This window comes from Juglans regia, chromosome 8 (assembly GCF_001411555.2).
Source record: "Juglans regia cultivar Chandler chromosome 8, Walnut 2.0, whole genome shotgun sequence".
Classification (NCBI taxonomy): Eukaryota; Viridiplantae; Streptophyta; class Magnoliopsida; order Fagales; family Juglandaceae; genus Juglans; species Juglans regia.
In genome coordinates this window covers 1,010,119-1,037,982 of record NC_049908.1, presented here as the reverse complement: position 1 = coordinate 1,037,982, position 27,864 = coordinate 1,010,119, and the positions used below count along the sequence as shown (strand labels likewise).

Here is a 27,864-nt window from a genome sequence, read left to right as displayed (position 1 = left end):
AAAGATGGTATCAATCTGCTAAATATTTAAAACCCACAAATTCTTTCAACTCAAAAGTGAGCAAACAAACAAATACAGTATACAAGTTACAATAACGCAAACCTTATTGGGTAACAGTGTTACCCCTATTTATTGTTTCAACCAAACAAATTCAATCATATACACCAGCTATCTCAATCAGTGAACAACTGAAATTCCTCTTGGGGGGGAAAAAAAAGAACACCCAAAAAATGAATGACATGATCGGCTTCATGGCCTAATAACTGACGCTCTCCTCCAAACCAACATACAGACACAGGTCGTCTTTTGCTCCCTTAGCAAACTACGAGCTAAACAATAATCCATGCAAAAACCTGCACTGACGTTGATGACCAAAAAGAACATGTTTTGTTCAGTCCATTTATGCTAATTAGCTACTGGCATCAACATAAAGATAGAGCAATCGTAATTAAAATGAATTTACAATGTATAATAGGAAAAAATAAACCAAACAAACAGAAATCATCAATCACTGAGAAGGGAGATCTAGGGGCAACTAATAGATAGAATAAACTCAAATAATTCCCTTTGGGATATCAAGAAACTCAAATATGCCATATTAACATCTTGGAAAGTGCTTTTGTCCAATTTTTTTACGGCTATCAGCTGCTGTTTCATTTTTCTTTTTTATTCCGTCACTCTGTCAATTACAATCTGATTGTTCTGGTTAATACATAAGGTTAGCTGTTGTTATATAAATATTTATACACTAACTGCTCAGGAGATTTTCAATTTCTAATATAAGAACATATTAGCATAGATACAACTACTTGTAGTCTTAAAAGAATGCTTCATAAAACCGAATCCAAAATCCCAATGCAATAAACTTGCTTCGCTACTCTATGTCGAAAGAGAGACACAATTCTACTCAAATGCCGAAATCAATCAAATCCTAACCATGGTTACTAAAATACATGTATTTTGTCAAGAATGAGCATTCAAAGTTTTACCTAGTCTCTGTACAGGTTCTACTAAATACAAATGTTTGAATATGATTTATTATTCTCATGAATAACAGTGAAGTAGCGTGTAGCACCCCATTGTTAAACACTTGAATGTTAGGGTGAGGCAGTGTATAGGACGTCATGGTAAAACACTTAATATAGATTTCTCTAACTCAAAGAGCAATGTGATAAGACAAAGGCTTACCTATTTTAATTCACAAAAGCATAGCTTTTTGAGCAATGAACTAGAGGAAGCTGAAGCATTTGTTCAGTGCCCCTAAAAAATACGCAGCCCATCAACAGGAAAAAAAAATAAAAAATCAAGCATGCTCCAAGACTGAATGAAGCTTTGGAACACGCCTACGAAACAGTGGTTCAAGTCGAAAAGATGGAACACCAAATTGCCACCTCTTGGCATCATACATCTCATTCCATGCTTGTATTATCTCATCAATTTTGAACCCAAGACCTGCATGATTGCAGATTATTAAGATGTTTCAGATAACCATACTGAAATCATGAAGGATATACATGACGACTAGAGAAACAAAATTTTGCGCTTGCTTTTATATTACCTTCCAATGCAGTATTATTGGAACAATGATTCTTTATCATAACAGCTATATCTGTGGGAGATGCTCCTGCAAGTTCGAACTTCTCAACCGCAACCTCTAAACATTCTTCCCAAGTTGGTAGCACTAGCTTATATTCCACAATTGAACGCTCATAAAGCAAGGTACCCCATAAGAGATATATCTGCGACGTCATGTTTGCAGCCTGCTCTGCAGCTTCCTCAGCAGAAATATCTTTAAATAGCCCATTCAACCCCATTTTCTCTAGAGATTCTTTATATTTCTCCAATTTGGAGAGTCCATTTAGACGCTGCTCTTCCATCTCTTCCCACATCAGCATGCCTTTCTCCATGCTGTCCTCGGCCTTGTTATAAAGCTGTAGGACCTCTGAGGAAGGTTCAGTCTCTAATTCAGTCTTCCTCCCAACTGCATAGTACCAGCAGAGCTTCGCCTGCTCAAACTGCTGCTGCCCAAGTGCAAGATAGCCTTCATAGAAGTCTGGTTTGATTTTTAGAGCTTCTTCATACCTTTTTTCTGCCTTCACATACTCTTTATGTGCCCACTCATATGCAGCCTTAATCTGCTCATGTACACATTCTCTCGAACTCTCTTCTGAAATGAGTACTCGCTTCCTTGCCCTGGACAAGTGAACATTCCCCCAATTAAACAATGCCAAAGCTGCCATCTCTTGGAACTTATCTGCAGCAATTTCAAACAGTTCTTGAGCATCATCAGTTGTCACGGTATCCTCCATAGCCTCCGAGTATAGCTTCATACCTAGCTCATGAAGATCCAAGTACGAATCAGAATCAAATCCAACATGGTTCTTGAACAGTCGTGCAAACTGAAAAATCCAGTCCTCGATAGAAGTCAGCCCTCTTTCAACTTCCTTGCCTTTCCCCACATCCCCATTTTCAACAACATTACCTGATTTTCTATCATCCTTATGCACCTTCTCCTCGTTGTTCATCCCGTCATAGAGTGGCTCCTGATCAGGACTAACTTCTGCTACATACAACCTAAGAGACCCTTGTGAATCACCAGATGATTCGGCCAACCTCAGCTCATCAGTAGTAGTGATTGTAACCAAATCGCCCTCTTGATCCCTGTACTTCACAAGAACGCCCGTGAGTCCTGGAAACCTATCCTGAACTATATCTCTTACCAACTTCATGCTACAATTAACTGGTAACTGTGCCGCCCTAATATCCTCCCCAAATACCAATTTGACCGACTTTGTAACCTCTTTTTCTTTCCTAACAGTCTTACTAGCCATTTTCTCTTCCCCAACCATCTTTGTAATCATTTCCTTATCCTTAACAGCACTTATCTTCTCCTCCACAACCACCTTATCCTCTGCTTTCAACTCACCTTTCCTACTCTTCTTCTTTCTTAACTTCTCTTTCACCACTTTCCGCAACTTTGCAGCACCGGGCAGTTCCACATTAGCCAAACCAATTACTTTCTCATCAACAGTGATACCTTTTTCACACATCGTCTTTTGCAACCTCTCCAAAATCTCCAAAGCGGTGATATTATTAGGTTCCATACTCAAAACGGTATTAACATCTCTCAATGCCAAATCCAATCGATTCAAAGCTTCATAACACCTTGCTCTCTTTAACAGTGCTTTACTATACCTTGGCAACACCTCCAATGCTAAATTACATTCATTGATTGCTCGAGGGTACTCACCGAGACCCAATTGCATATAACAAACAGCCATATTGCAACGTAAATGTGCAACATCAATGTGATTTCTGGGTAAGAGTTTGAGGGCCTTTTCAAATTTCAACATGGCACCCTCGTGGTCGCGTTTTTGGAAGAGTTTGTTACCTTCTTCTTTGAGCTCTTGGGACATGTTGATGAAGATTGCGGTGTCTTCATCCAGGGCTGTCGAGCTTCGATCGGAGGGCTTGCTTGGCTTACCGTTTGCATTGCCTGGCTTTTGCTCTAGCTGATTCTTCTTCTTCCCTGTTGGCTTTCCCATTGACTACTATGAAAATGAGAAATGAAGAAGCAGCCCCTCCAACTTAAAATCAACAAACTCTATTTAGCCCTCTTCACCAACCGACTATATCATATGTATACAAAGAAGTAGAGCCTGTAAGCAAATTTGTTCCAATCAAAACCAGCATGACCTGTTCGTGCAAACGATCACTAAAAAAATTTTAAAAATAAAATATTCAGATATTGAAGAAAAAATAATCCAAAAAGTTGATGCTCGAAAGAAGTCTCATTTCCTTCTAAACAAAACACATAACAGATATTCGTGCAAATATAAAAACAAGAAAAAATCCCAAAAAACCGATTTTCAGAAATTGTAGTAGCAATAAGCCGACAACAAACAAAAGAAAAAGAAACAAAAAAAGAGTAAAACCTTTTTCAATTTATCTCCGTCACCAATCAGAATCTGGTTCTACAGGTTGAGCTATGGGGGAAGAGAGAGTGGACGAAAGTGGTATATTGGGTTGCAGAGAAAATGTCTGGCAATGACAGATTTTCTGAGCTTTCTCTCCCCACTAGGGTTTCCAAAACAGTAGGTCAGCGTTCCAAAGAATTAATAGAATTTCCCACCTTCCGTCGACACACGTGAGACGCTCCTCTGCAACCTCTTTCGACAAGTGTTGGTCTTCTACATTGGATGTGACCGACACGCGCCAAACAGAGCTTGGGCATATCAACCAAGGAGCCAGAGAAGCAGGGGCATAAGACAACCAGATTTTGTACCTATGGTTTTATTTTTCTTAAATATAGAATCCCTGAAAGGACACAAAGTAAAGCGTGTTGTTTGTCGAACGGCCCGGTTTTAAATTTTAACGATATTATTACTCTTCATCTTCGCACACGTTATATATCCATTTTTTTATAATTTATTAAATTCATCTCCTCATCATCTATATATTATATATTTAATAAAAATAATATAATATATAATTGTCAAAGTCTCAAAACAAATCTGGAGATGACTCAGACTCTGCATCAGAGGCTTCATACAGCAATTTCTTCGGTAATTCCGGATTTGCCGGAATCGACACAGATGAAGAATAATTGCTGAATACTACATGACAGAAGGTCCCACTTCTGTCAACTACTACTTGAGTTCAAAGAAGACCGGATCCACCAGTCTCCTTTAAGCTTTGTCGTTTTGTGCCGAAAGCAGAACCAGCCGCCAGACACAATAATGACACCCGTGGTTAAACAGTACTAACGCTGTTCACTCACGGATTTACTTTTGCTTTTACTTACCCGTGCTTCAACAGTAGGTGACAACTGTGAGTCACGGATCTTTTGTAAATAGGGACTCCTTCATCTATAAAAGGAGAACCTCATTTCATTTCTAGGCAGAGGCAATTTTAGCAAGAATCATATTGTAAGCTAACTACTACTCTCTGCCTATTTCCCTTACTACCCAAGAGCAAATCTTGCTCTACCTTGTGCCATAAATTTTGTAATCTTATTAAAGTTTATGAATATGTTTATTTTCATATTATCTGTTTTAATTTCTTTATTTTGCATCATATCCATGCATATGGTCGGTTTAACCGCCTGCTTTTAATTGTGCATATTTATCTGCTTTGCTTTATTCTTCTATATTCTCCTTCCTTCTCTTCTTCTCTCCATTTCTCTTCTCTCACCTCCGCTGTCTTGGTATCAGAGCCATTCTGGTATCTAATTGTTGCACATTATTCTTCTTTTTTCTATCTTGTTTTGATCATCTTATACCGGGTGCGGGAGTTTCTGCACTAGGTGGTTCAGTGTCAAGTGAGAGCAACTAAAAGAACCCTTATAAGTCCCATTCCAGCCGAGGTAGGCATCAAGGGCATACTGGGTTTATACAGTAGTCACACTAGGTAAAGTTCGCAGCCTCTTTGAGATGCAACCTTCCCTGTAGATTAGGATCAAAACCTGTTAGGATCAAAACCTTTTCTGGATCTTTTGAAACAATAGTATCAGATAGTTTGAAAGGGGAAGCAATTACTTCCGATCCTTTAAAAGGGATAACAACAGTCTCCAAAGGAGGATGACTGGATTGGATCACAGTCCTACCTTCTTCTTTGACAAATTCATTTTTAACAACATTCAACGTGTTTTTTGAAACATAAGTATTTTCTGCAAAATCTAGAAGAGAAATGTGCTGCTTGAGCCTATTCATCTCTTCCTTCCATTTGTGTTTGATACGTTGTTTTTCTAAATCTGAAAATTTTGCAAGATAGGCTTTTCGCCTTTGTTTGTTTTCAGAAGAAGCAAAATCTTTTAATAAATCGGGTAAATCAATTTCAAAATGTTTGTTCAAAACATTTAAACTGTGATGAACAGGTGCAAAAACAGGTGCAACAGGGGCTTGCATATCTGAAGCAGTTGGAGACATAGAAGACGTGTCTTCTTTGTCGGCTTCTTCATTTATGTTCTGGTTTTGTGAAGAACCAGTTTCTCCTTTTGCAGAGTAAAAAGCAGAAGTAACTTGAGAGGAAGTAGAAATTCCTTTCATTTTTAAAGTAGGTTTAACAACAGGTTGGGCTGTTCTTACAGAATCTTCAAGAAATTGATGGAAATTAATATCCTTTATTGGATTGTTCTGAACAGGGCCAACAAAACTGGATCTGGAACCAGCAAAAGAATTTCTTCTTCTACCACTAGAGGTTTCAGATTTATCAAAAGAAATTTTGACATCTCCATTTAAAAATAATATAATATATAATATATATAAATAATAAATAAAATTTTTTAAATTTAAATAAATAAAAAATAATTATTAATCTATTATAATATTTTATAATTTTATAAAATTAAGACTTATAATAGTGATTTCATGTAATCTAATTTAATTTCATATATATTTAATAATGTATGTTTCTATTTGTAAAATATATTTATGACTATCATTTTTCACTATTTTTTGTCTAGCCGAATTGTGTTTTTAGATCTAAATTGATCCACATACATTTATAAGTAGATATAAATAATTAATTAGTTCCCAAAAAATAACATATTTTAACTAAAAAATCAAGATTTTCAAAATCTGAGTTTCAAAATAAAGCTGACAAAATGAGTATTATACGTAAAATTGTAAGTACATATAGTATTACTCGTTTTAAATTATTTGTAAATAGTAATAAAATTATTTAAGTTAAGATATTTTATTATATTTTAGAAAATGAGATAAAAAAATTTGAATAAAAATATTATAAAGTTAACAAACTGTTTGAATATTATTTTTTAATATTATTTTTATTTTGAAATTTGAAAAGTTTGTATTGTTTTTGAGTTTTATTTGAAAGTTTGTAAAATTTGAATATTTGAAATGAAAATGCTAGTATAACTCCTAAATATGCACACCAAAAGTTGAATTTTGTTTAATATTTTTATTTTTTCCTAATGATTAATGAATTTTCTTTTAAAAAAATGATTAAGAATGTTTAAAAAATGAAAAATTATATACATTACACTACCCATCTCAATTTTATCTCATTAAGTAAAATGTGATACATTTATCATCATTTAATGATCATTTGTCGAATACTTCATTATTATCTAATGATAATGATTGTGTCATATCTTATTTATTATGATAAGAGTATAGTATATAATATTACTCTTAATTAATACTTAAAGGAAAAAAAAATTATTTGCACTCTGTTCATATTTGGAATGCACATGTGCAGCCTAGCATTGTTCTCTTTGAAATTCGAAAACTATTTTATATTTAAGTGATATTTCAAAATACACGTGAATATTTATGAATAAATAAATAAAAATTTTATTAATTTGTCTCGTTTGTATTTACAGTTTATCTCAATTCATCTCAATTCTATTCACTATTATTCAATAACTTTAACTCACAAATTTCATTATTATTCATAACTCATCTCACTATTATTCATAATTCTTTTCAACTCATTTTCGAATCTAAATGACATCACTACACCATAAAAATTTAATAATTCTAGAACTTACGAATATTCCTGGAATAATTTTAGCATATATCCTTTTCTTGACTTTTCAGTTTGAGAAAGTCGAATAAGCGGTGTAAAATAAATGTTAAAAGGGACGTAATGAAAAATGATGGGGGACAAAGGGATTGACCAAAACGATACTCTATTTTCTTCGTTTTTAATGCCACAGTTACAACTTTTACCATACATGTTTTACAATTTGATTTGATGCGCCATTAATTAAAATTTAAGTTAATATTTTTCTAATAATCTATCACCAGTCAGTCAAATGAAATTTAATAAAATTTATTGTACGTTTAGATTAATAAAAGTCAACCCTTCTAGGATACTATACTGATTCCGGTATTATCAACGTTAATGTTCATTATTATCTTCTAATCTGTAATTCAGGCCCAAGGCTACCATCCAAATATTAGAAGATAAAGCCCAATAAGGGAGGGGCGAGATGGGCCGAGATGGCCCCTGAGCTACAACGAATTTCTGTTTAAAAAAAACTTAATTGCTAGTAATTATGCGTACTAATACGTATATCCATTCAATATGATTGGTCAGAAAATATATTTTATTGAAAACAATACTAATTTAAATTTAAAATATAAAACTAATAACATTAGTATACAGATTAATACGTAAACTTGACTGTATATAACATAATTATGTGTTATTGTCTATCTACCACTTTGTGATAGAGATTAGGGACAGAAAATTGGGACATGTATATAAACTTTACGGATGTTACAAGTGTAACTCTATAGTGGTCTGCACGTCCTTGTCAATACGTTATGATCCTAATTAGGTATAACATTTAATAATATCTCCAATGAGATATTTTAATTATAGAAATATTTCAATTAACTTAATTTAAGGAATAAGATTTTCTAGACTGCACGGCAAAAGTGTAGAGTCCAAGTTAAAAAAAAAAATCTATTAAGGAAAATAATTTTCATGTTTAGCATTTAGATTATCTATATAAGGAGTCGTATGTTTTGCAATAAGATCATCTATGAATTGTTAGGTATTATTTAAGGAATAATAATCATTTCCTTATGTTTATTTTCAATTTATTACAAATTAGCTCTAAAATCTCTAATACCATCGGATCGATACCCGTCCGTCCTTGAATCAAAATTCTTAATAAAAATCCCGAAACAATATCCAATATATATGAAATTTGAATTCAATTATACTTCTGTTCAACTCTAAACTTCAATATATGGTCCATGTGCCTTCTCATCCTGTCATCAATATCATCAATATGTCATTAACTTTTATTCATACTTACATGTGAAAGGGATAAAAGTGATAACTTTTTTAGGTGATTACTAGGTTGCCCTCTAGATGTGCTTGCCTTTCAAAAGTGTTCTTAGCGTTTTTTTTTTTTTTAAATGTAATAAAAATACGCACAAATTTATTAGTGATAACTTTTTAAAGTATTTTTAAAAAAATAAACAAAAACACTAAGAATAGTTGAGAGGCCAAGAATTTTCTTAATTTTTTAATTAACGATATGTGATTTAAAATAATATGTAATTAACGTTTGGATTTAAAAATAGAAAGAATTTCATCTCATCTCATCATTATAAATTTTTATATAAAATATAATAAATAATTTAATTTTTTTAGATTTTAAAATAATAATAATATTAAAAAATAATATTTTATTTAATTTTAAATTTTTATTTAAAATAAACTGATTACATCTCACTATCTAATCCAACCGTAAGTTAAATTGCCATGGTAAGCCCGGGCCCCCTCTGTGCACAGTGCGGCCGCATGGTAAGGGTATCCTGTAATCGTCCACTAAATTTGGGTTGGAGGACGGAGGATGTAAATGCCAAATGGCATTGGTAGCGATGGATGAAGCATTGTCTGTCATGTCAGCTACGGTTGGAGCATTTACATCCCACCGGCTGCTTGTCTATAACAGACATGAGACAATACATGTGGCACATTACATAAAAAGTACAGCTGTCCTGGAAAAGCTTCACTTTCGTCGGGTTCTGAACCTTAAAAGGAAATATAATACATGGGATAGATTTATTCGAATATAAGTAGTCTCAGTGACTGTTTGGCAAAAAATTAAAAAGAAATAATATTTATAATAGTAAGCGTGTAAGTGTCCAATCATTTTTAAAAAAATATATATATATAAAATTTATATAAAATAAATTAATTTTTTAATAATAAATTCAACTCTTTTTTAAAATAATTATACAAAATTTATATATTTCACAACTATATATAATATTAATCAAAATTATATATATAATTAATCTCTTTTCATCTTATTTTTAAATATTTATTATTTAATTTTTTTCTCTCATTTTTTAAAATTTAAAAAATATTCAATTCAACTATCTCATTACTATTCATAAAATTCAAATCCATCATCCCTCTCCAAACCAGCGCTCAGGCACAGCCTCATGCCCTACTTAATTTCTACCTACCTGTCTGGCTGCTTCTTTTGAGTTCAAGGCACAAATGAAAAATTACTGCCCTTTTTTTTTTCTGGGATGAAAAATTACCAAATAAATAACTAGATTAGTTTGATATCTTCATATATCACAGGTGTCCGTTGTTCCATATAATATTATTGCTAAAGAAACAACATTTGTGTGATACCTGTGAACAACAAGGAGAGACGTGATTTGCACTTCTTTCTCTCTTTCCAGCTCTTTTTCAAAATTTTGTTTTGTTTTGTTTTTGTGTAAATTTCATCTGTGCATTCAACCCTCATGATTTTTGTGATGATGCGCACTCATCTCCTGTGAATTCTGTGGGTGTCGATAATACCGATCTCCTTTTTCTTCACAAATTCTTATTCAACAAGTTAATATATTCCACTATTTCTTGGTAGTTTTATTTATTTATTTATTTACATCGTTATTAAAATTCAATTTAAGAATTTTGTTTTCCTGCATAAACTAATTTTAATTCTCTCGGCATGAGTAGTTTTCGAAAGTTTCTGTTCCAAAATTCTCTCCTTGAAGTGGTACTGTACCTGCATCAAACGCACAGAAACCAAACGTAATACATGAACTTGGACAAAGAAATTTTTTAGTAAAATGAAATACCCAAATGATAAAAAGTAAACAGGGACAAAGAATCATTCATACATCATAATTCATACATACCTCCCTCGCAGCGAAAGCAACGCAACCCGATAAACGATAACGGCGAGGTCAACGGAACTCACGACGGGAATCCTGACGCTGCAAAGAAGTGGACGGAACGCGACTACGGACTGCCAGTTTCAATCAGATTATTAAATACTGAATTATTCTCAAAATTGGTACTAATTAATTATGATTGTTTAATTTTACTAATTTGTCGGAGATATATATGAATGTCCAAAAAACTCTCCACCCACACCAAATCCATATGTACAAAAGAAAATTTTCTCTTCGGTCGCCCGCTCCGAATTGAACAGCTACGGTTTCGGGGCGCCGACTTCCGTTGGAGCTGTGAAATGCGCAGAGATTGAAAAGAACACCAACGGTGAAAGCTGATACTGAGAAACGAAGACTAGAGAGCGAATGGGATTAGATATCGAGTAGTCCTGCCGTAAACGATAGATACTGGCTAGGCGCTGTACGACCCGTGCAGTATTGTAGATAGGTATCCCGCAGAGTGCAAGAATTGACGGGACCGCACAAGCGGTGGGGCATTGCAAGAGTTGGCTCGGTTCTATTTCTTCAAGTGCCGCACAAGATCCGGTTTCCTCATTACTGTGCCGTACTTTGGCATTCAAACTCGCCGCTGACGAATACATTGACAAACTCCTCCATCGGATTCCGACCTCCTCGCCGGAATCTAGGACTCGAAAATTCAAAGATGACCGGGAAAGCATGAACCAACCTGTGCACAACAGAAAGGAAACTCACAGATCCTCAACTCTGGACATGATCGAGAGCCGGCTCGGCGTGGGCTCGAACGCGGCTCTTCTCCTTAGCTGATGAGATGAGGGCCTGATCAGAGCGGTCAATGCTCTCTTGACCCACTCTCCCTCTACGCCTCCGATCCTGACCAGCGAGTTCTTCATTGCCGATCTTCGCATGTTCAGCCCATTGTTCGGATACGGCGCCGCATGATGGCTCCCGCGACTGTTTGATGCTTTTTTGTGTAGATGACAGCGAAACGAACCCGGATGCGTTGTTGGCGAGCACGTACACCTCTTTTTGGGGATCGACATGGGGCTGTGGTGGCTCGTGATGACCTGGTTACGGTTTGGGGAGATTGAGCGGTGGTCGATGGAGAAGCGGACGGAGGGAGAGAGGGAACCCGAGGTGTAGAGGTTGACGCGTGTGGGAGAGGCAGATCGCTGCTGATGGTGATGGTGGTGGTGGTGGTGGTTGTTGTAGTGATGTCTGTGAAGGTCATGGTGGAAGAAAGTTGTTGACGGTGAAGAGAAACTGGAGCTTGTGTAGGAAGCGAAGACTGAAGAGGACGAAGAAAAAGAAGAATTTGGAGCGTTGGAATAGTAAAGTCTGCCGGGGGGCGAGAGAGAGCGTAGGACTGGACCGCTCGATCTGGTTTTTGACGATGAGGTAGCCATTGTTGAGAAGAGAGAGAGTTTTTTTGTTAGAAACTTTTTATTTTTTTTTTCCCTCCTAGAGGACCCCTAGGGCAGTTGGTTTGGCAAACCTGACGAGTCTCGAGCGCTGAATTTATACATAGAGATTGGGCCGTATAGCAATTAATCTGGAAACTCCGTGGGTAGTGTGGGGTTTTCAGATTTTTGGGTTGGTTCAGTTAACTACGGTTTAGCTGTAGCTGACCAGAGGTTGGATAGGGGATAATATAATTTTTGGGAATGATGTGGACGCGCAAGCCGACGAAATTTGGAGGCCGTAAGTCTAAGAGCATTGCTACGCAACCTCCACCATACTCCACACTCCACATTTTTTAAAATTTTTTAAAATTTTAATATTTTTTTAAAATTTTTTTTTGAGTTTATTATTTTTAAATTATTTCAAATTTTTATTCATTATTCATATAATAAATATTTAATAAAAGAAAAAAATAATAAAAATTAAAAATAATATGGAATGTGGAATATTAGGAGGTTGTTAAGATTTTTTGTAAGTCTAAACAGCTTTCTAGGACTGCTGCAAACGCCTGCCACGTATATGTCTATTAAAAAATGGACAGAAATAAAAATATTAAGAGAGACAAAAAGTTAAATAAATTATTATTATTATTATTTTAAAATTTTAAAAAAATTAAATTATTTATTATATTTTATATATAAATTTATAATAATAAAATGAAATGAAATAGATTTAGATGGTTTATTGTATGCCACTTATGTCTCCGTAATTATCATATAAAAATATAAATACATGTCACTCTTCATAATATTTTATATAATAATATTTTAAAATAAATAATATTTTTATAAAATATTTTATAAAATTAATATTATTTTATAAAAATATTTTTATTTTATAATATATATTATGAAATATATTGCATAGATATCACTCCCGTTACAATATATGCCATTGTTTTTTTTTTTTTTATATGTTTTCCCGAAATGCTGAGGCCACAAATAGGGGCTTCTGATGAGAGCTTCGACAGTGGGGGTTTTTTTATTATTATTTAGTAATTAAAAAAGCATTTTAGATGATATTGTAAATTTTTTTAAAAAAAATATTTAAAAATATTTAAAAAATACATAAAAACAAATAAAAACAAAAAATGCATTATCGGGATCCTCTGTCGGATCCCCATGTGTGGATGTAGAGCTACTCTTTTTTTGCACACACTTTTGTATACAGAAGATTTATAAATGAATAATTATACTTAAAAATCTCTACACCACAAGAAGTAATTCAATTTAAAAGATAAATTAAATTATGTGTGATGTAAAGGTATTTTTAGGGCTATAAGACTATTGGTCCACATCGAAAAAACCCATCATACTGAATGATTCAGTTCAGTGGATCGAATCGACAGTCTTATTAATCAGTTTCAAAGTTTTATTTTTTTTGACCGAACTCGTACCGACTGAATATATATATTAAAAACATTTTTTATATATAATATATTATCTTATATAGTAGTTGTATAAATTAATTATATAATTTTCATCCGAATGATCACCATTGACCGTATGTACAATGAGATTATTTAATATTAATTAACCATATATAAAATGTTAAGAATATTACTTAATTTTAATTTTACTAATTTAATTAATTTTTTGTATTAATTCTTCTAGCAAAAAAGGATAAATATGAAAAAAGTGTTCGTGAACCAAATAAAATCGAATGGACCAACTGGACCGATAGCTAATAGTTCGATCCGATAAAAACAATAAATCAAGATTTTCGATCCGTGACCACCCCGGATCAATTACACCCCTCAAATATTCAAATAGTACTTCTCGATTTTAATTGACATAAGAATTTAATAAACTTAATTGATTTTTTTTTTCCTCCAAACGATGCAAAGTTTACCCTATATAATAATTTTGTTAAAGATGCATAAGAAAATAACAATATTAATGAATATTTAAAAATTAAATAAATTAAGGCCATATAACTATTTATGAAATTTTAAGTTAAATTTACTTTATAGTAAAAATAATTTTATAATCTGATCTATTAAACTTAGTCAATTTATGAGTTATATGTTTGTAATTTATTTTATAAACTAGATATTTATCTTTTTCTTAATACCCAGTAACTATTTCTTAGAATATAAACTAGATATTTTCTAAACTAGATACCTCGTGTATTGAGAATACTTGACGTATTTTTAGAATACATCATTATTATTTATTATTTTTTATTATTTTTCATATATTATTTATTATTATTTAATATTCTAACATTATTTTTTTTATTACTATTTACATAATACTTTATAATATTTCACTATACAGAGTTACAAACACAACTTAAATCGGCAGGAATCTTCTTACCTTTGACTTCAAAAAGGGTTTACGGGTGAAACTTGGGAATGAAGGCAAGACTCTCATTATATAAGTTATGTATATACATACCTATTGATTTAAAACGTGTTGAGAATTCTACATACAAAATCTTAAGAAAAATATGAAAAAGTGAAGAAATTTGGAATTGAATAGGTCAATGTTTGCATTGTGAAGTTTACTAGTTTGTGTTACGTTGGCATCACGACAGAATATTTGTTGACCAATTCAAATGACTATTTTGGTGGACCAATTCAAATTAGTGACCCGAATTATAATAATTGTTAGCAAGAGACTTTTTGCCATCTTCTACTGTTCTACATCCTCAACGTCGCTGCTTTTCACCATAATTATTTGCGTTCTTGTATCGGTCAAGTTCCACACACGTGCGGCGCTGACGGCCGCATAAGTTATAACCAATTACGATTTCAGAAAAACTCTATTTGTTAACGGCGTCAGAACACGTTTATTATTTTATTATTTATTTTTTTTACATCATATTATATTATTAATATACTATAATTTATTTATAACAAATATTTAAATATTATGAATCAAACAATATTATATTATGGTTTAGCTGAAATTTAATAACACGTAATTTTGATATCTCAAGATAGCGACTTATAATATTTATATATTTGATTTTTTATGATTCTTCGTTTTGAACAAAACAGTTTTCGAATTAAAATTTAGTTGACTTCAATATAATTTTAATATGAATTTAATATCTAAATACTAAATTCTTAAATTATTAAACTCATCTCAATTCAAAATCTTTTTACACGTGAGACCCACAATATTTTTTAACTTAAAATATTTTTATACGTGAAACACATAATTTTTTTCAATTTCTTATAAAAAAAATTAAATTTATCTTAACATTCAAACACACTTTAAACTCAGTTTATATGTGCTCTACATAACTCTCTCTACTACTTAATTCACTATTATTAATAAAAAATTCAACTCAACTGAACTCAATACAATATCTAAACGTAACTTAAAAATCACTAAACAAACAAGAGTATTGGAATATTGATAATGGAATGAATATTCCTTACTTTGTCATAATTCATAAGATAAATTTATATCCATGATCGATTATATTCTGATATGTACTCATATAAAATATGATATCATAAATTAAAATAATACATTTAGAGTTTCATCAGTACATTATTTTGTATTGTGATTGGTTTAATATATGTTATTGTCGATACTCTCTACAAACAAACGTTTAAGAGACAAAATTGTCTGCCTAAACAGTTTCCATTTGAATCATTCATATCATATATATACTAAATACATGTATCTTTCATCTTTTAATCATTCGACTAACCGTTGAAAGGTGAATCTCAAATATAACATCAATATATTAAAATGATAAAATATTACTAAATTTATATAAAATAATTAGTAGTTATAGGCTTACTATCTTATTATTATCCATCTACTACTCAAGTGTATTTCAAATTTTTTATTTTTTTATTATTTTATTTTAAATATTTTTTTAACATCCTTAATCATTAATAAAAAATTTAAAAATCTATAATTTTATTAATATTCACTTCTTTAATTATTAAGTAAAATAAAAATTAAAAAAAATAAAATATAAAAAGAATAGTTGGTGAATAGTAATAGAATAATAACTCTGTCATTATTCTAAAATAATCGTTATAGGGTCGTGCTACTGTGAGTCTGTGACGCCCAATTCTTAACGTTGGGTTTGACCGCTAGTTTATTATATTTTTTAAATATTTAAAAATAGACAAATTTATTAATAATGACATCTTTTAAAACATTTTTAAAAAATAAATAAAATACGTTAGCATTCAAAACTAGAGGACACTATGATTTTGTACCGAAGGTGCACCAATTCGGTCCCTGTAGAAGAATGACCCAATAATTAATAATATTTTTACATTAGATACATTTTACGAGTTCAAATTCAAATTTCTTAGAGTGGCGCTAGGGCCACCGCTCCCAGCGGTAGCTGGGAGCTACCGTTAATGTAATTGTGAGTTTTATTTTTTTTGTATTTTTTTTATGTATTTTTTTAATACATTTAAATATTTTTAAAAAAATAAAAAAATTCATAATATTATTAAAAAGTATTTATTTAATCATTAAGTAAAAAAAAAATAAAAAAAAAAATAAAAAAAGTAGAACGGTAAAAACTATTGGTAAAACTCATTGGTAAGAGTAGCATTATTCAATTTCTTAACCAGTAGCATCAAATAGGGATCCTTGGTAACAATTGGTCTCATCTAATTCTAATTTATTTTATTTTTAAATATTATTTAAATATAAATAATTACAATTTTTTAAATTAATCATTATAATTCTTTTAAATTTTTAAATAAAAAATAATTTAACTTATTCAAATTTAAAATAAGAATTATATAAAAAAATTATATTTTAACAATATTTCAACTTTATAATATTTTTTATTCAATTTAAAAAAAAAAAATTTTAAAAAAATTTAACTCAAAATATCTCATTACTATTTATAAAATCATTCATGTACGCAAAATTTACATTCATTCCAAGCATACCCTTGTTTCCTCTCTCTCTCTATTCTTATTTTTAATTCAATATGAAATATGATGATAAAAAAATAAAATCACATATTTTTAAGTGGATGTGCAGGATGTGGAGCTTATGTGTAGCACAACTCTATTTTTTATGTGGTCACTCAAATTGCGTGCCTGTTTGGTCATTGTTATGATATTCTCGATTGTGGCTAAACGAATAGTATAAACTTGTTGACAAATCCAATGTAAGTAGAGATCTACATAAAAGTCTAAACAAACAATATAATATAAATCAATGAAAGTGTGACAGCTATACACTAGAATGATTAAGCAGCAATAATAATCATTAAATTCGCTTGTTAAAATGAATATTTTGGAGACAATTGGTGCATGATGCTCGACCTTATCTTTTGGTACAAGGGACACTGTCCCTTATTTTGTCCCCCTCTTTAATGGATTCGATTCTTCTAAACTGCTCATCCGACATATCTAATTCTAAATAAAAATGAAATAAAGTACTATAAGCACAATGAAATTTTACAAAATCAAATTTATAAATTAGTATTATTTCATGTGATATATTAATCTATTTTACAATATAAATAATTTTATATTTTAATTAATACAATAAATCACGTCAATTTATTATAAATTTATTTAAAACATAATTTCACGTGATATCTTAGATTTATTTTATAATATAAATAACTTCATTAATCTAACATACTACAACAAATCATATCAATTTATTATAAGTTAACTTTCATAAAATTCCTCTATGCCAAGACATTTTTCAAAAAATTAAAATAAACAAACGAGGCATAAGTCAAATCCTGATTAAAGAGTAAAGAATACCCTTTTCTTGGCAAAATCCTCCCGATTCATTTCAATATCTAAATATTATAAACATAAATACTTTTGAATTTTAATTTTTTAATTTTTTTTATCTAATTATTACCTAATTATTACGACTCTCTTAAAATTTTAAACAAAATATATAAAATAGTTTAACTTTTTTAAATTTCAAAATAATTAAATTTTAATTTTCTAATATTTTTATTCAACTTGTTCTCTCTTATTTTTTAAAACTTTATAAAATATATTAACTCAAAATATTTCACTATTATTCACAAATAATTTTACTATTATTTATAGATCATCTCATGTCATCTCGTATTTTCTCAATATTAATCTTAAATGGTGGCAGAAAATCACGAATATATCTTGCTTCGACAAAAGTAATGCCTTCTATGATTTTAGTGCTAAATTATTTTGCAGATATTGTTAGTTGTTAGGCGATGTTCGAGAGGTGTTATGAAGCCGACCCTTTCAACGTTTTGCTGGAGCTTTCTCTTAGATTTGGGCTTGGCTTACTTATTTTATTCATACAATGCGTGACAGCATATTATTACCTTGGAGAAAAAAAAGATGAATGAACTGTCCTTTTTTATTTATTTATTTTTAAATTATTTGTATCGCAAGATCTAGTTTCCTCTCTCAGTTTGTACGTGCGTGCGTGCTTGTCCAAATTTACTGTATTTTAGCGAGGCCCTTGTCTCCCAAATAGCGATAAACATTAGGAAAGGGATTAGCTTTCAAGCGTGATTTCTCCGAGGCATGACGGCAATAATCTCATATTCACGCTCTGTAATATATTATATGACTGTAGTATTTATCTTCTCGTTTTTATATTTTGATAACTTATCTTCTATCTATATAATTTTTAAAATAATATTCACAATGCCCATTCTCCCAATATTATTGTGGATTAAATAAAAAGATCTTAGATATCTATGTAATTTATCATCAATTAAACAATTAACATTATTCCAATGCCCTTTGGCACAACGTAAGGTCGGATATTCAATTAAACGAGGAGAAAAAGTCTTCTACGTTCTTATCCGGTTCGGAAATAATGATATCCACACAACATATTTCATAACATATATTTTAAAACGAAGGTATTTTTATAAAGTGATATTATTTTTATAAAGTATTTTATTAAATTACCATTCATTTTAAAATATAGTTGTATAATGTATTGTGAAAAGTAATATATTTATCATTTTTCATTCAAGTATATGGATATCTCGAATGGAAAATAATTTACACACAATATTTTTTACAATACTTTATAAAATTATATTTTAAATGGGGAATATTTTTATTAAATATATTATAAAAGTAACATAATTTTATAAAAATATTCTCATTTTATAATATTGTTATACAATATATTATGTAATATATTATGTGTATATAATTACTCATAAGTGTTTACTTTTCAAGCAAGAAAACCCTTGATAATAACTACAATGTAAGCGCAACTACTTCCTAGAGATTTAATTTATAAAAGTGATATTTTATATTGACGGAGTTTAATATAACACGCTAAATATATTTTACAATCTTACGATCAATCAGCTTATAAATTTATTTTTATAAAATTATTCTGTGAATAAAATATTTTCAATAAGGAATGGATAGTATCCATGTGGGTGTTAAAACCATTTGGGTGTTAAAATAGGGAGTAATTAATTATTAGTAATAAGTCTGAAACAATTTAATAGTGAATTATATTGAAACAAATAATTTTCAATAACGAATGGTTTTTAAACAAGCGGTCTTTCTAGGATCCGCATTCTTCGGGGAGATGAGCTGAATTCGGAACTCGATACCATTAAACTTTAATAAATAAAGATGGTCACATCGTAATAAGATTTGCTACAATCTCAACGAGGCAACCTACTTTGGAACATTGGATAAGACTTTCTACCCACATGATTGAAAAAAATATTATTTATTTCTTAATTATAGATGAAATGGTGCTGTCATCCTATCATAAATTTATCTAATATAACATCTTATAAATAAATTTTAAAAAATATTTATTATTTAATATATAATTATGTAAAATATTGTAAAAAAATGTTATGTGTTTATGATTTTCTTTTGATAAATTAGGAAGGTGTCGGTTGAAAAGGAACCGAACGACTTTGTGCGGGTGGAGATGGGTGAGTGGTTAAACTGGAGGGCTACCAAGGCACCAAATCCAACATGGTGGGGGATGAAGTGTAAATAGGGTAACACCTGCGTTGCTTTTTACTTTGGAAAATCCATCCACGCGATGCCAAAAGGATATCCCATGACAAGATCTAAACCCAGGTTTGAAAAAAGCCTTAATTATTGATGAGTAATTTTATATACAATCGTGGAATGTATAAATATCGTGTAATCACTTTGAAAAAGAATGGAATCTACTATTAAAAAATTAATTTTTTTTATATAGGTCTCATATTTATTCACTTTTTTTAAAACGACTACACGATACTTGCACACTCACAACTGCAAGTATCATTTGTCATTATTGAGAGTCTCGAGAGCCTTCACCAAAAGAAATCCACTTTATATATAGAAAAGGAAAATACTTTAATTAGATTATATAAAAATAAATTTATAGAATGATATGATTTTATATAATATGTTAAATTATAAAATCAATTTTATCGTCGATACAATAAATCACGTGACTTGAAATGTACCAGATCAGTTTTTTTAAAGAAAATGTTGCTCTTATGAGCTTTTGTTAAGATTTTTTTTTTTTACTTAATAATTAAAGAAATATTTTTTAATGATGTTGTAAATTTTTTATTTGTTAAAAAAATATTTAAAAGTATTAAAAATATATATGTAAAAAAAAAAAAAATTCCAAAATGCACTAGTAGGAACCCTAGTGGTGGCTGTAGAGCCACCCTTTTTTTAATTGGTGTTTCAAATTGTGAAGACAAAACGATGAATGCTCATGAGTGCATTGAGTGGTAGTGGGTACCGCCCAACTGGACCATGAGTTTATAACCAACCCAATCTTAACGGCGGATACTTGCCGTCCCAAAGCCTATTTCAAGGAAGGTTGTTAAGTAGGTCACCGATGTTTAACCTAAGGAAAATTATAAACACACGCTCACTTTGTTTCATTCAATCTTATCACATCAGTGCCAAAGCAAGTATGCAAAATCTGGAAGTTGGTTTCTATGTAAAAAAGCATGATAGAAGTAGTTCTTTTTACAACACATGGTAACCAAACCGAATGCAAAGAAATAGTCCATCCTGTATGTCCGTCCCAATGCAGTGGAAATAACATTTTACTGCTCCTTGCCTCCTTCAAAAGCTTCGGCTGATTCAGATGTTAACTTTTTGGTATACACACGGTGACGCCTCTCTCTCCCATAGATAACCCAGAAGATCAGTGAGAGCATAACTGAAGTGGAGACCATCACCAACCCTATATAGATCCATCCACTGTATCGCCGCAGACCAGGACAATGGTCTCTATGTATTTCGCTGAATGTTTCCCTCACAAATGTGCAATCTTCAAGTTCAACAAGGAAAGGTGCATAATTATACAAGGCAAAGCTAACATTTACTCCGGCAGTCATCTGGTTGTAGAAGGTCGGGGTCAAACGCCCTGTTGTGACACATATCTCAGTTGCTGAAACTTGGCAGACATAGTTCATCCAAACCTGCATGATTTAAATGAAAGTAAAGCTTCCTTTTTTATTCTGGCACTGGAGAAAGACCTCCAGATGCTTTGCTAAATTGGTACATGTGAAAGTTGTATTTGGAAACGAGACCAACTGCTTACCTCTGTTGCATTGGTCAAGTCCACTTCACCAGCAGTGCAAGCTCGATCCGTCAAGTCGGAATAAAATGGGTTACATAGGAGGGGTATCTTTGGGCCGGATTGGTTGTAGTACAATGGTGTGAAGTTGGGGGCAAAATTTAAGTTCGAGACATTGGTAATGACCTCGTTAAGTAAATTGACAAGCTCAGAAGTGACTTCCTTGCTCCGCATCAAGGTCTCTTGTGCAGTTGCAGTATCCACACACGGAAGTATATCATCTAAAGCTGTATGAGAAGTAGGATTTTGAGTCCATTCATCCATTGCAACACAAGTGTCTGCAGCTACACTAATAGGTAAAAGGGGAAAAGATCAGCGTCTGAGCTAAAATACTATCATCAAACGAATGAACCTGATAATTAACACATGTAGCAGCAAACTGAAGTTGAAAATTCTGAAGTGACGTGGAAACTTTAGCACTTGAGCACTGCGACCATGGATTTTTTTTTTTCCTTTTTGTTGTAATGCTGAGAACTGATATTCCTATTGAAGAGAAAATGTGTATACTATACGCTTATTGGGATATTTTTGCACAACAAGCGAAAGAAAATCCATTTTCCTTTTGTTTACAGTTTAGTTAAGATTACTGTGACAAAAAGATGTCGAATCTCCTCTATAGTGAAGAAAAAACTATGCTTGGCACTTCATGTCATGGCTCTGCCTGCAATCTTTATGAGCCACCCCCATTGGTCTTCATTTTGACGAACATGACAAACTTTCTAAGGACCAACCGTTCATAAGTTCATAATAAATTTAATTAGCCTCGATTTAGCACAATGCTGAATAAAGATGTAGGCAAACAGAAAATGACGACACTAAGAATAGACTGACAAGTTAACACCCTTATCATCCTTAAAATAGAGCCATAAGGACTCAGTATTAACAGTAATCGTTCTTCAAAATACTTGCAGTCAAATGGAGTGCAGAGAGTTGCCAATCTAGACTTTGTAACCATTTTATTAGAAAGTGATGAGCAACATGGATTGTGGCAAAGGATATGAAATGTTCAATTAGTATAACCACACATAGCTTTGCAAGTATATATGGGCAGCAAGATATCTCGAAGAAAACTGTAAGCATTACACATTGTCACAAAACTTACTTGTGTAGGAGAAGAAATATGCCGCACATGATAAATGTTCCTGTAACAAGTACCCACCCAGCGACCACCAGGCTGCAACAAATGCAGCATTTGTTGGAGCGACATGAATGAGGGAAATAACATAAAAGGAAAATGCAGTGCTGGACATGATTTTCTTACTCACATGTAAACAAGAGACTGCATGCCAAATATTGAGAATACTGAAGCAAACGCAAAGAGTACAAAAAAAAATTAGGATCTCTGCAGAAAATGTTTTAAATTTATGAAGTTCATGATACATAGCATTGCAAAAAGGTGATTGACAAGGCTTACAGAGTCCAAGAAATGTCAAGACAAGCATAATAGCTGCGATTATGATGAGTGCCAGTCTCCTGCATGAACATCACCATATTCATTTTAGCATTAAGATACGTCTCAGAAGCACACAATAGAGAAGGCAAGACTTAATTCTTCATTACACAGAATCCAAGAGATCGCGAATGTCGTCTGAATTCTTCACTGCTCGGTCAGCAAGGGTACCAGCAGAAGAATTAATTTTTGTTTCAATCTGGTCAATATCAGTTTGAACATTTGTAGGTAGAAAAATTCGATCTATTCCAATCTGCTTAGCTGCACCAAGATAACCAGACACACTTCTAAGCTTCTCAACTGTGAAATCTGCCTGAACCACAACATACTCCAATGTATCCGTGGTACTACTGTGGAACCTCCCCTGACCAGCATATAAAACAACGCATCCAACACTGTAACCACAGTATAGCACATCAAGTTATTACAAAAGTGGAACTTGAGAGAGAGAGAGAGAGAGAGAGAGAGAGGATTTACATGGCTGCAATAGTGAAGATCATGAGGAAGATAAGAGAGAGAGCATAAGCCGTCCTGGAATAGCCATAAGGCTCCCTTTTACGACAGAAAGAACAGACACAGATGAGACATAAGCACATTCCAAGTGCAAGGAACCAGACTGCAGCGATGACAAACAAGGGAACTGCAGTAAAACCCACAGACTGCATTTTCAAAAAAGAAAAGGAGACGGGGAAATAAGTTAAGAATAGGAATACAGCAGTTCAAACATAACAAAAAACCAATATAAGTACAGATAAAATGTTATTAGAAGTAAATTAAACTGAATTCCGAAATTAATCGAAAGAAACCCAGAGAAAGGATTTGCGTACATAGGAAGCAAATTGCAAATACGATAATTGATAATAAATCAAAAGCATCAGTAAATTGATCATGAGAGTGATGAGACCAAGACCTCTATGGAAATGTGAAAGAAATAAAATTTTGAGACTTGAGATGAATCTTAGCTAACGAAAATCAGAATATTCTCCCACTATAATTGGAAAGGGAACTGGATAGCACATGCTTGTTTTATTAGTATCATTTTCCTTTTATATACATTGTATGCACTTTCTGCCAATCCCAGCCTTAAATCCATTCTAATACCGCACATCCATAAGTTTCAACATACAATTGAAAAGGTTCCTAATTTTCCTTAAAAAAAAAAAAAAAAAATCCCCATTCAAACCATAAAAAAGGAAGAAGAAAAGACAACCGGGAGATCTCATGTAAAGAAAAAGGTTTGGAGCAAACTTTCTTATGAAAGAACTAATAAATTCACGATTAAAACATCATTTTCTGCTCCTTTTTATTTTTCATTTAAACGTTTCTGTTTTATAGATTGTGCTAGAGTAAAGACACTTGATGATCAAAATATTATTCATTTAACGACATGTGACCAACATTCCCTACCACAGTTTTTTTTCCTTTTTAAATCTAGATTGCTCCTCAACCCACCTGTAAATTTATCCAGAAACAATACAGTAGTACTGCTAAATACAAGCCTCCTACTGTATCAAGTTTTACTTGATGGCATTCATTCCCTTGAAAGAATAGTGTCTCCCGTACTGTACCACCACAGGTTAAGACAACATATATCATGATTTAGCACCAAACCCACCTCTCTACCAGACCGAGGCATGCCCCAAAAAGAGGATACAAAAGTAAAACTCATACTGGCAATCAAAGCCATCCGTGTTCAAGACAGCTATCTAGGACAAGAAAACCGGTCTAATTCGTAGGAGGTAGTTTGAGAAACTTACAGCCCAGTAATGGCGCTCACTGATATTCCATCCTTTGGTGTACTTTTTGAACCCATTGAGAGGGTCTTTTCGGTATGTTCTCTTTGAAGCCAAGACATATGATGAGCTTTCAATAGGTGCAGCAGTGGGACCCTCCACGAGAGACCTCCAACTCCCCTGCGAGTGATCCACACCATATTTTCCTTCATTTTCCCAACCTGGAAAGGAGAGAAGATTTAAGAAGGAAAGAAACAATTATCTTCCACGCAAACAGCGCCAATGTGGTAGAAATAGGAAATTTATTTTGGCTCCTTTGTTGATGATTGTAAAAAAACAGAGTACAGAGAAACAGGAACACTGTATAGATATTCTATAATCTTACATTTTCTCAGCAGCCAAACAGGAAAAAAAGAACGAAGAGCAGTACCTGTAGTGGGCAGAGTTTGGAGGGGTGAAGAAAGAGAATCCCCGTGTGAAAAGGAAAAGAAAGTAGCAGAGTAAAGGAACAGAAAAGTGGCCAGAAAAGAAGACGTGAAAGACCAAAAACATGACATTATGAGAGAGAAGAGACAGAAACAGAAACAGAAACAGAAAGCTCTGCTTGCGCACCGGATTTTGAGAGAGAGAGGTATAACGGTGGGTGAAGTAGGGAGGAGAGGGAGGGAAGTGAGCTGTGAGAGTGGGACTGTGGGATACTCCCTCCCGGTTAGCCAGCCAAACACCACTGTGTTGGGAACCTTTTTGACTGAATTACCCCTTTTGCATTTTTACTTTTTTAGCCAACATTTTTGTTTTCGGCCACACAATTTACCGATTTAAAATTTATTAAATCTTTGCCTAAATGAAACAAAGGGACCCCAATAATTGTCCCAATCTAAATTCCTAAATAAAAATAAATAAATTCTGAAATGAACTAATGAAGCGCATTTCTGTAATTTACGAGCCCAAAGCCCACGAGAGGGTCCACCTCATAGTGATTGTAGTGACATCAAGTGCATCTCAACATACCATGGTGACCCGGTCTCTCTTATTCATTCAAAAATAATAAAATTGCAGCATCTAAAACAAGCACATCACACATATTTAAATAATTGTAATATTTAATTTATAAGATTAAAATTTTAAAATTTATATTTTTAATTAAATTTATAATAAATAACCATTTTATTATATGTATTCAGCACACTAACTTAAATTATAAATTTTCAATCAATAATATAAAAAAATGTTACATTTAAGATTCATTTGTTTTCACAATCATTCTCATTTTATCATTAAATTTTTATATAAAATAAAATAAATAATTCAATTTTTTTAAATTTTTAAATAAAAAAATATTAAAAATATATATTTTATTTAATTTTAAATTTTTATTTCAATTCATCCATATACAAAAATAAATCAAGTCTTAATATATTGAAAGTGAAAGAGAATCATTTGTAATTATTTCGTGTTTGACAATTAAATATTTGGAAAACGTTTGTCAAAAAAGGGAGGTTCATAGGACGATGGAATTCAAAAAGTTAACAGGAGGGAGGGACCCAAAAAAGGGCATAGCACTAGGAGAGCTCATTCCCCAATAAATTTTCGCTGTGGCTATTGACCCAACAAGTGAAAATGCCATTCATTCATCCCGTAATTTCAGCTTATTTTTCTGTCGTCCTGCTGTTCTCCACCTTTTCGAATTTCGAACTACAGCTTTTCGTTTTGTTTGTAATTTTTATTGTAAATTCTAGTATATATATAATACCATCACCATAATTCAGAAAAATTAAAAAAAAATGTTGCAAAGAGATTCATACCATGGAATGTGTAACGAGACACGTGATTTGTTTATTAATTAAAAGGATCCGTCAACATGAATTGCTTTAGAAATTAAAGAATACGTGTGAACAGTTTATTACTTGTACAGTCCAATCGAACGTAAAATACAACAGAAAGTGCGAACCTTTATAGGGCCGCCAACAATTTGGAACAGGAGCTTTACTACACAGTTTCTATCATATTTTATACTTTCTATTTTTTTAAATTTTTTTAAATTTATTTTTTTAAAATTATTTCAAATTTTTTATTTATTATTCATATAATAAATATTTAATAAAAAAATAAAATTTAAAAATAATATAAAATATAAAATGTTAAGAAGTTGTAAAGATTTTTTATTTAAAACAATCGTACGAAGAACATGCAATTTTCACAATAAACAGCAATATCTTTCGTTATTACTATTTTATTGTTGGGTTAGAAGCTTTCGACATACCACCTGGGAGGGGACGAAAGCTGATCTTGGGTGGGAAAGTGCAATAATTTTTGAATTAGGTAGATGGAGACACCGTTCGTTGGACTAGGAAAAAAAAAAAAAAAAAGAACCCTTTGTTGGACTAAAAAAAGAAAAAAGAAAAAAGAAAATAATCGATTTCTTAAACCCATAAATTCTTACTTTTCCTTATTCCAGGTTTATTGAAAGGAAAAAAGCTGTTTTGCCACCTCAGTGTTACCGCTCTAGTTGACTGTTTGAGGTTTTTTTTTTTATTTATTTAGTAATTAAAAAGTGATTTTAAGTGTATTAGTATATTTTTATTTTTTAAAAATTTTTAAATATATTAAAAAAAAGTTGCAAAACCCACTATCAATAACAATAAATAGTACTACTCAAGCAGCAGAGTAGCACCGCTCTTATTGAAACACCCTTCATTATTCCTTCAATAAAGACAATTCTTTATTATATTATTTATTCAAACAAGAAATAAACCAATTTCTTCTATTAAGAATAATTATTAGAATGATTTCTTCTACCGTTAGAATGATTAAGAATAATTTAGACATGCTCATTCTTTCTACGATAGTTTTATAGAAAAAGTGAGAGAAAAAAAATTTATATGATAGTTTTATAGAAAAAAAATTTAAAAATTGAGGAATGCTTTTTTTTTTTTCCTTGGATTGTCGTTCTATGAACTCAGTTGAAATAGCGTGATGGATAAAAAGAAAGATGAAACGAGACCCAGGCCTTCTAC

At 31.9% G+C, this 27,864-nt stretch overlaps 3 protein-coding genes across 6 annotated transcripts; all 3 read right to left on the bottom strand.

The window, feature by feature from the left end:
- Positions 1-23: 23 nt before the first annotated feature.
- Positions 24-4,204, bottom strand: LOC109002799 (protein PHOX1). 4 transcript variants are annotated; one of them, XM_035693397.1, is made up of 4 exons: positions 3,936-4,204; positions 1,559-3,715; positions 1,189-1,452; positions 24-358 (listed from the first exon to the last, which is right to left on the bottom strand). In XM_035693397.1, the coding sequence occupies exons 2-3, from the start codon at positions 3,543-3,545 to the stop codon at positions 1,304-1,306; spliced, it is 2,136 nt and encodes a 711-aa protein (XP_035549290.1). In that variant the 5' UTR covers positions 3,546-3,715; positions 3,936-4,204; the 3' UTR covers positions 24-358; positions 1,189-1,303. The 4 variants fall into 4 exon arrangements, with proteins under 4 accessions (XP_035549290.1, XP_018836239.2, XP_018836240.2 ...); XM_018980694.2 differs by having other exon boundaries at positions 24-353; XM_018980695.2 differs by having other exon boundaries at positions 24-353; positions 1,559-3,696.
- Positions 4,205-11,293: 7,089 nt separating this feature from the next.
- LOC109002805 (one cut domain family member 2-like) lies at positions 11,294-12,138 on the bottom strand. The gene has a single exon (XM_018980709.2). It carries the CDS (start codon positions 12,065-12,067, stop codon positions 11,393-11,395), a length of 675 nt encoding a protein of 224 aa, XP_018836254.1. The 5' UTR covers positions 12,068-12,138; the 3' UTR covers positions 11,294-11,392.
- An 8,784-nt stretch (positions 12,139-20,922) lies between these two features.
- Positions 20,923-25,547, bottom strand: LOC109008220. The gene is made up of 9 exons (XM_018988231.2): positions 25,278-25,547; positions 24,872-25,068; positions 23,592-23,773; positions 23,225-23,509; positions 23,079-23,137; positions 22,930-22,966; positions 22,767-22,838; positions 21,629-21,953; positions 20,923-21,506 (listed from the first exon to the last, which is right to left on the bottom strand). The coding sequence occupies exons 1-9, from the start codon at positions 25,402-25,404 to the stop codon at positions 21,129-21,131; spliced, it is 1,662 nt and encodes a 553-aa protein (XP_018843776.2). The 5' UTR covers positions 25,405-25,547; the 3' UTR covers positions 20,923-21,128.
- Between the last annotated feature and the right edge of the window lie 2,317 nt (positions 25,548-27,864).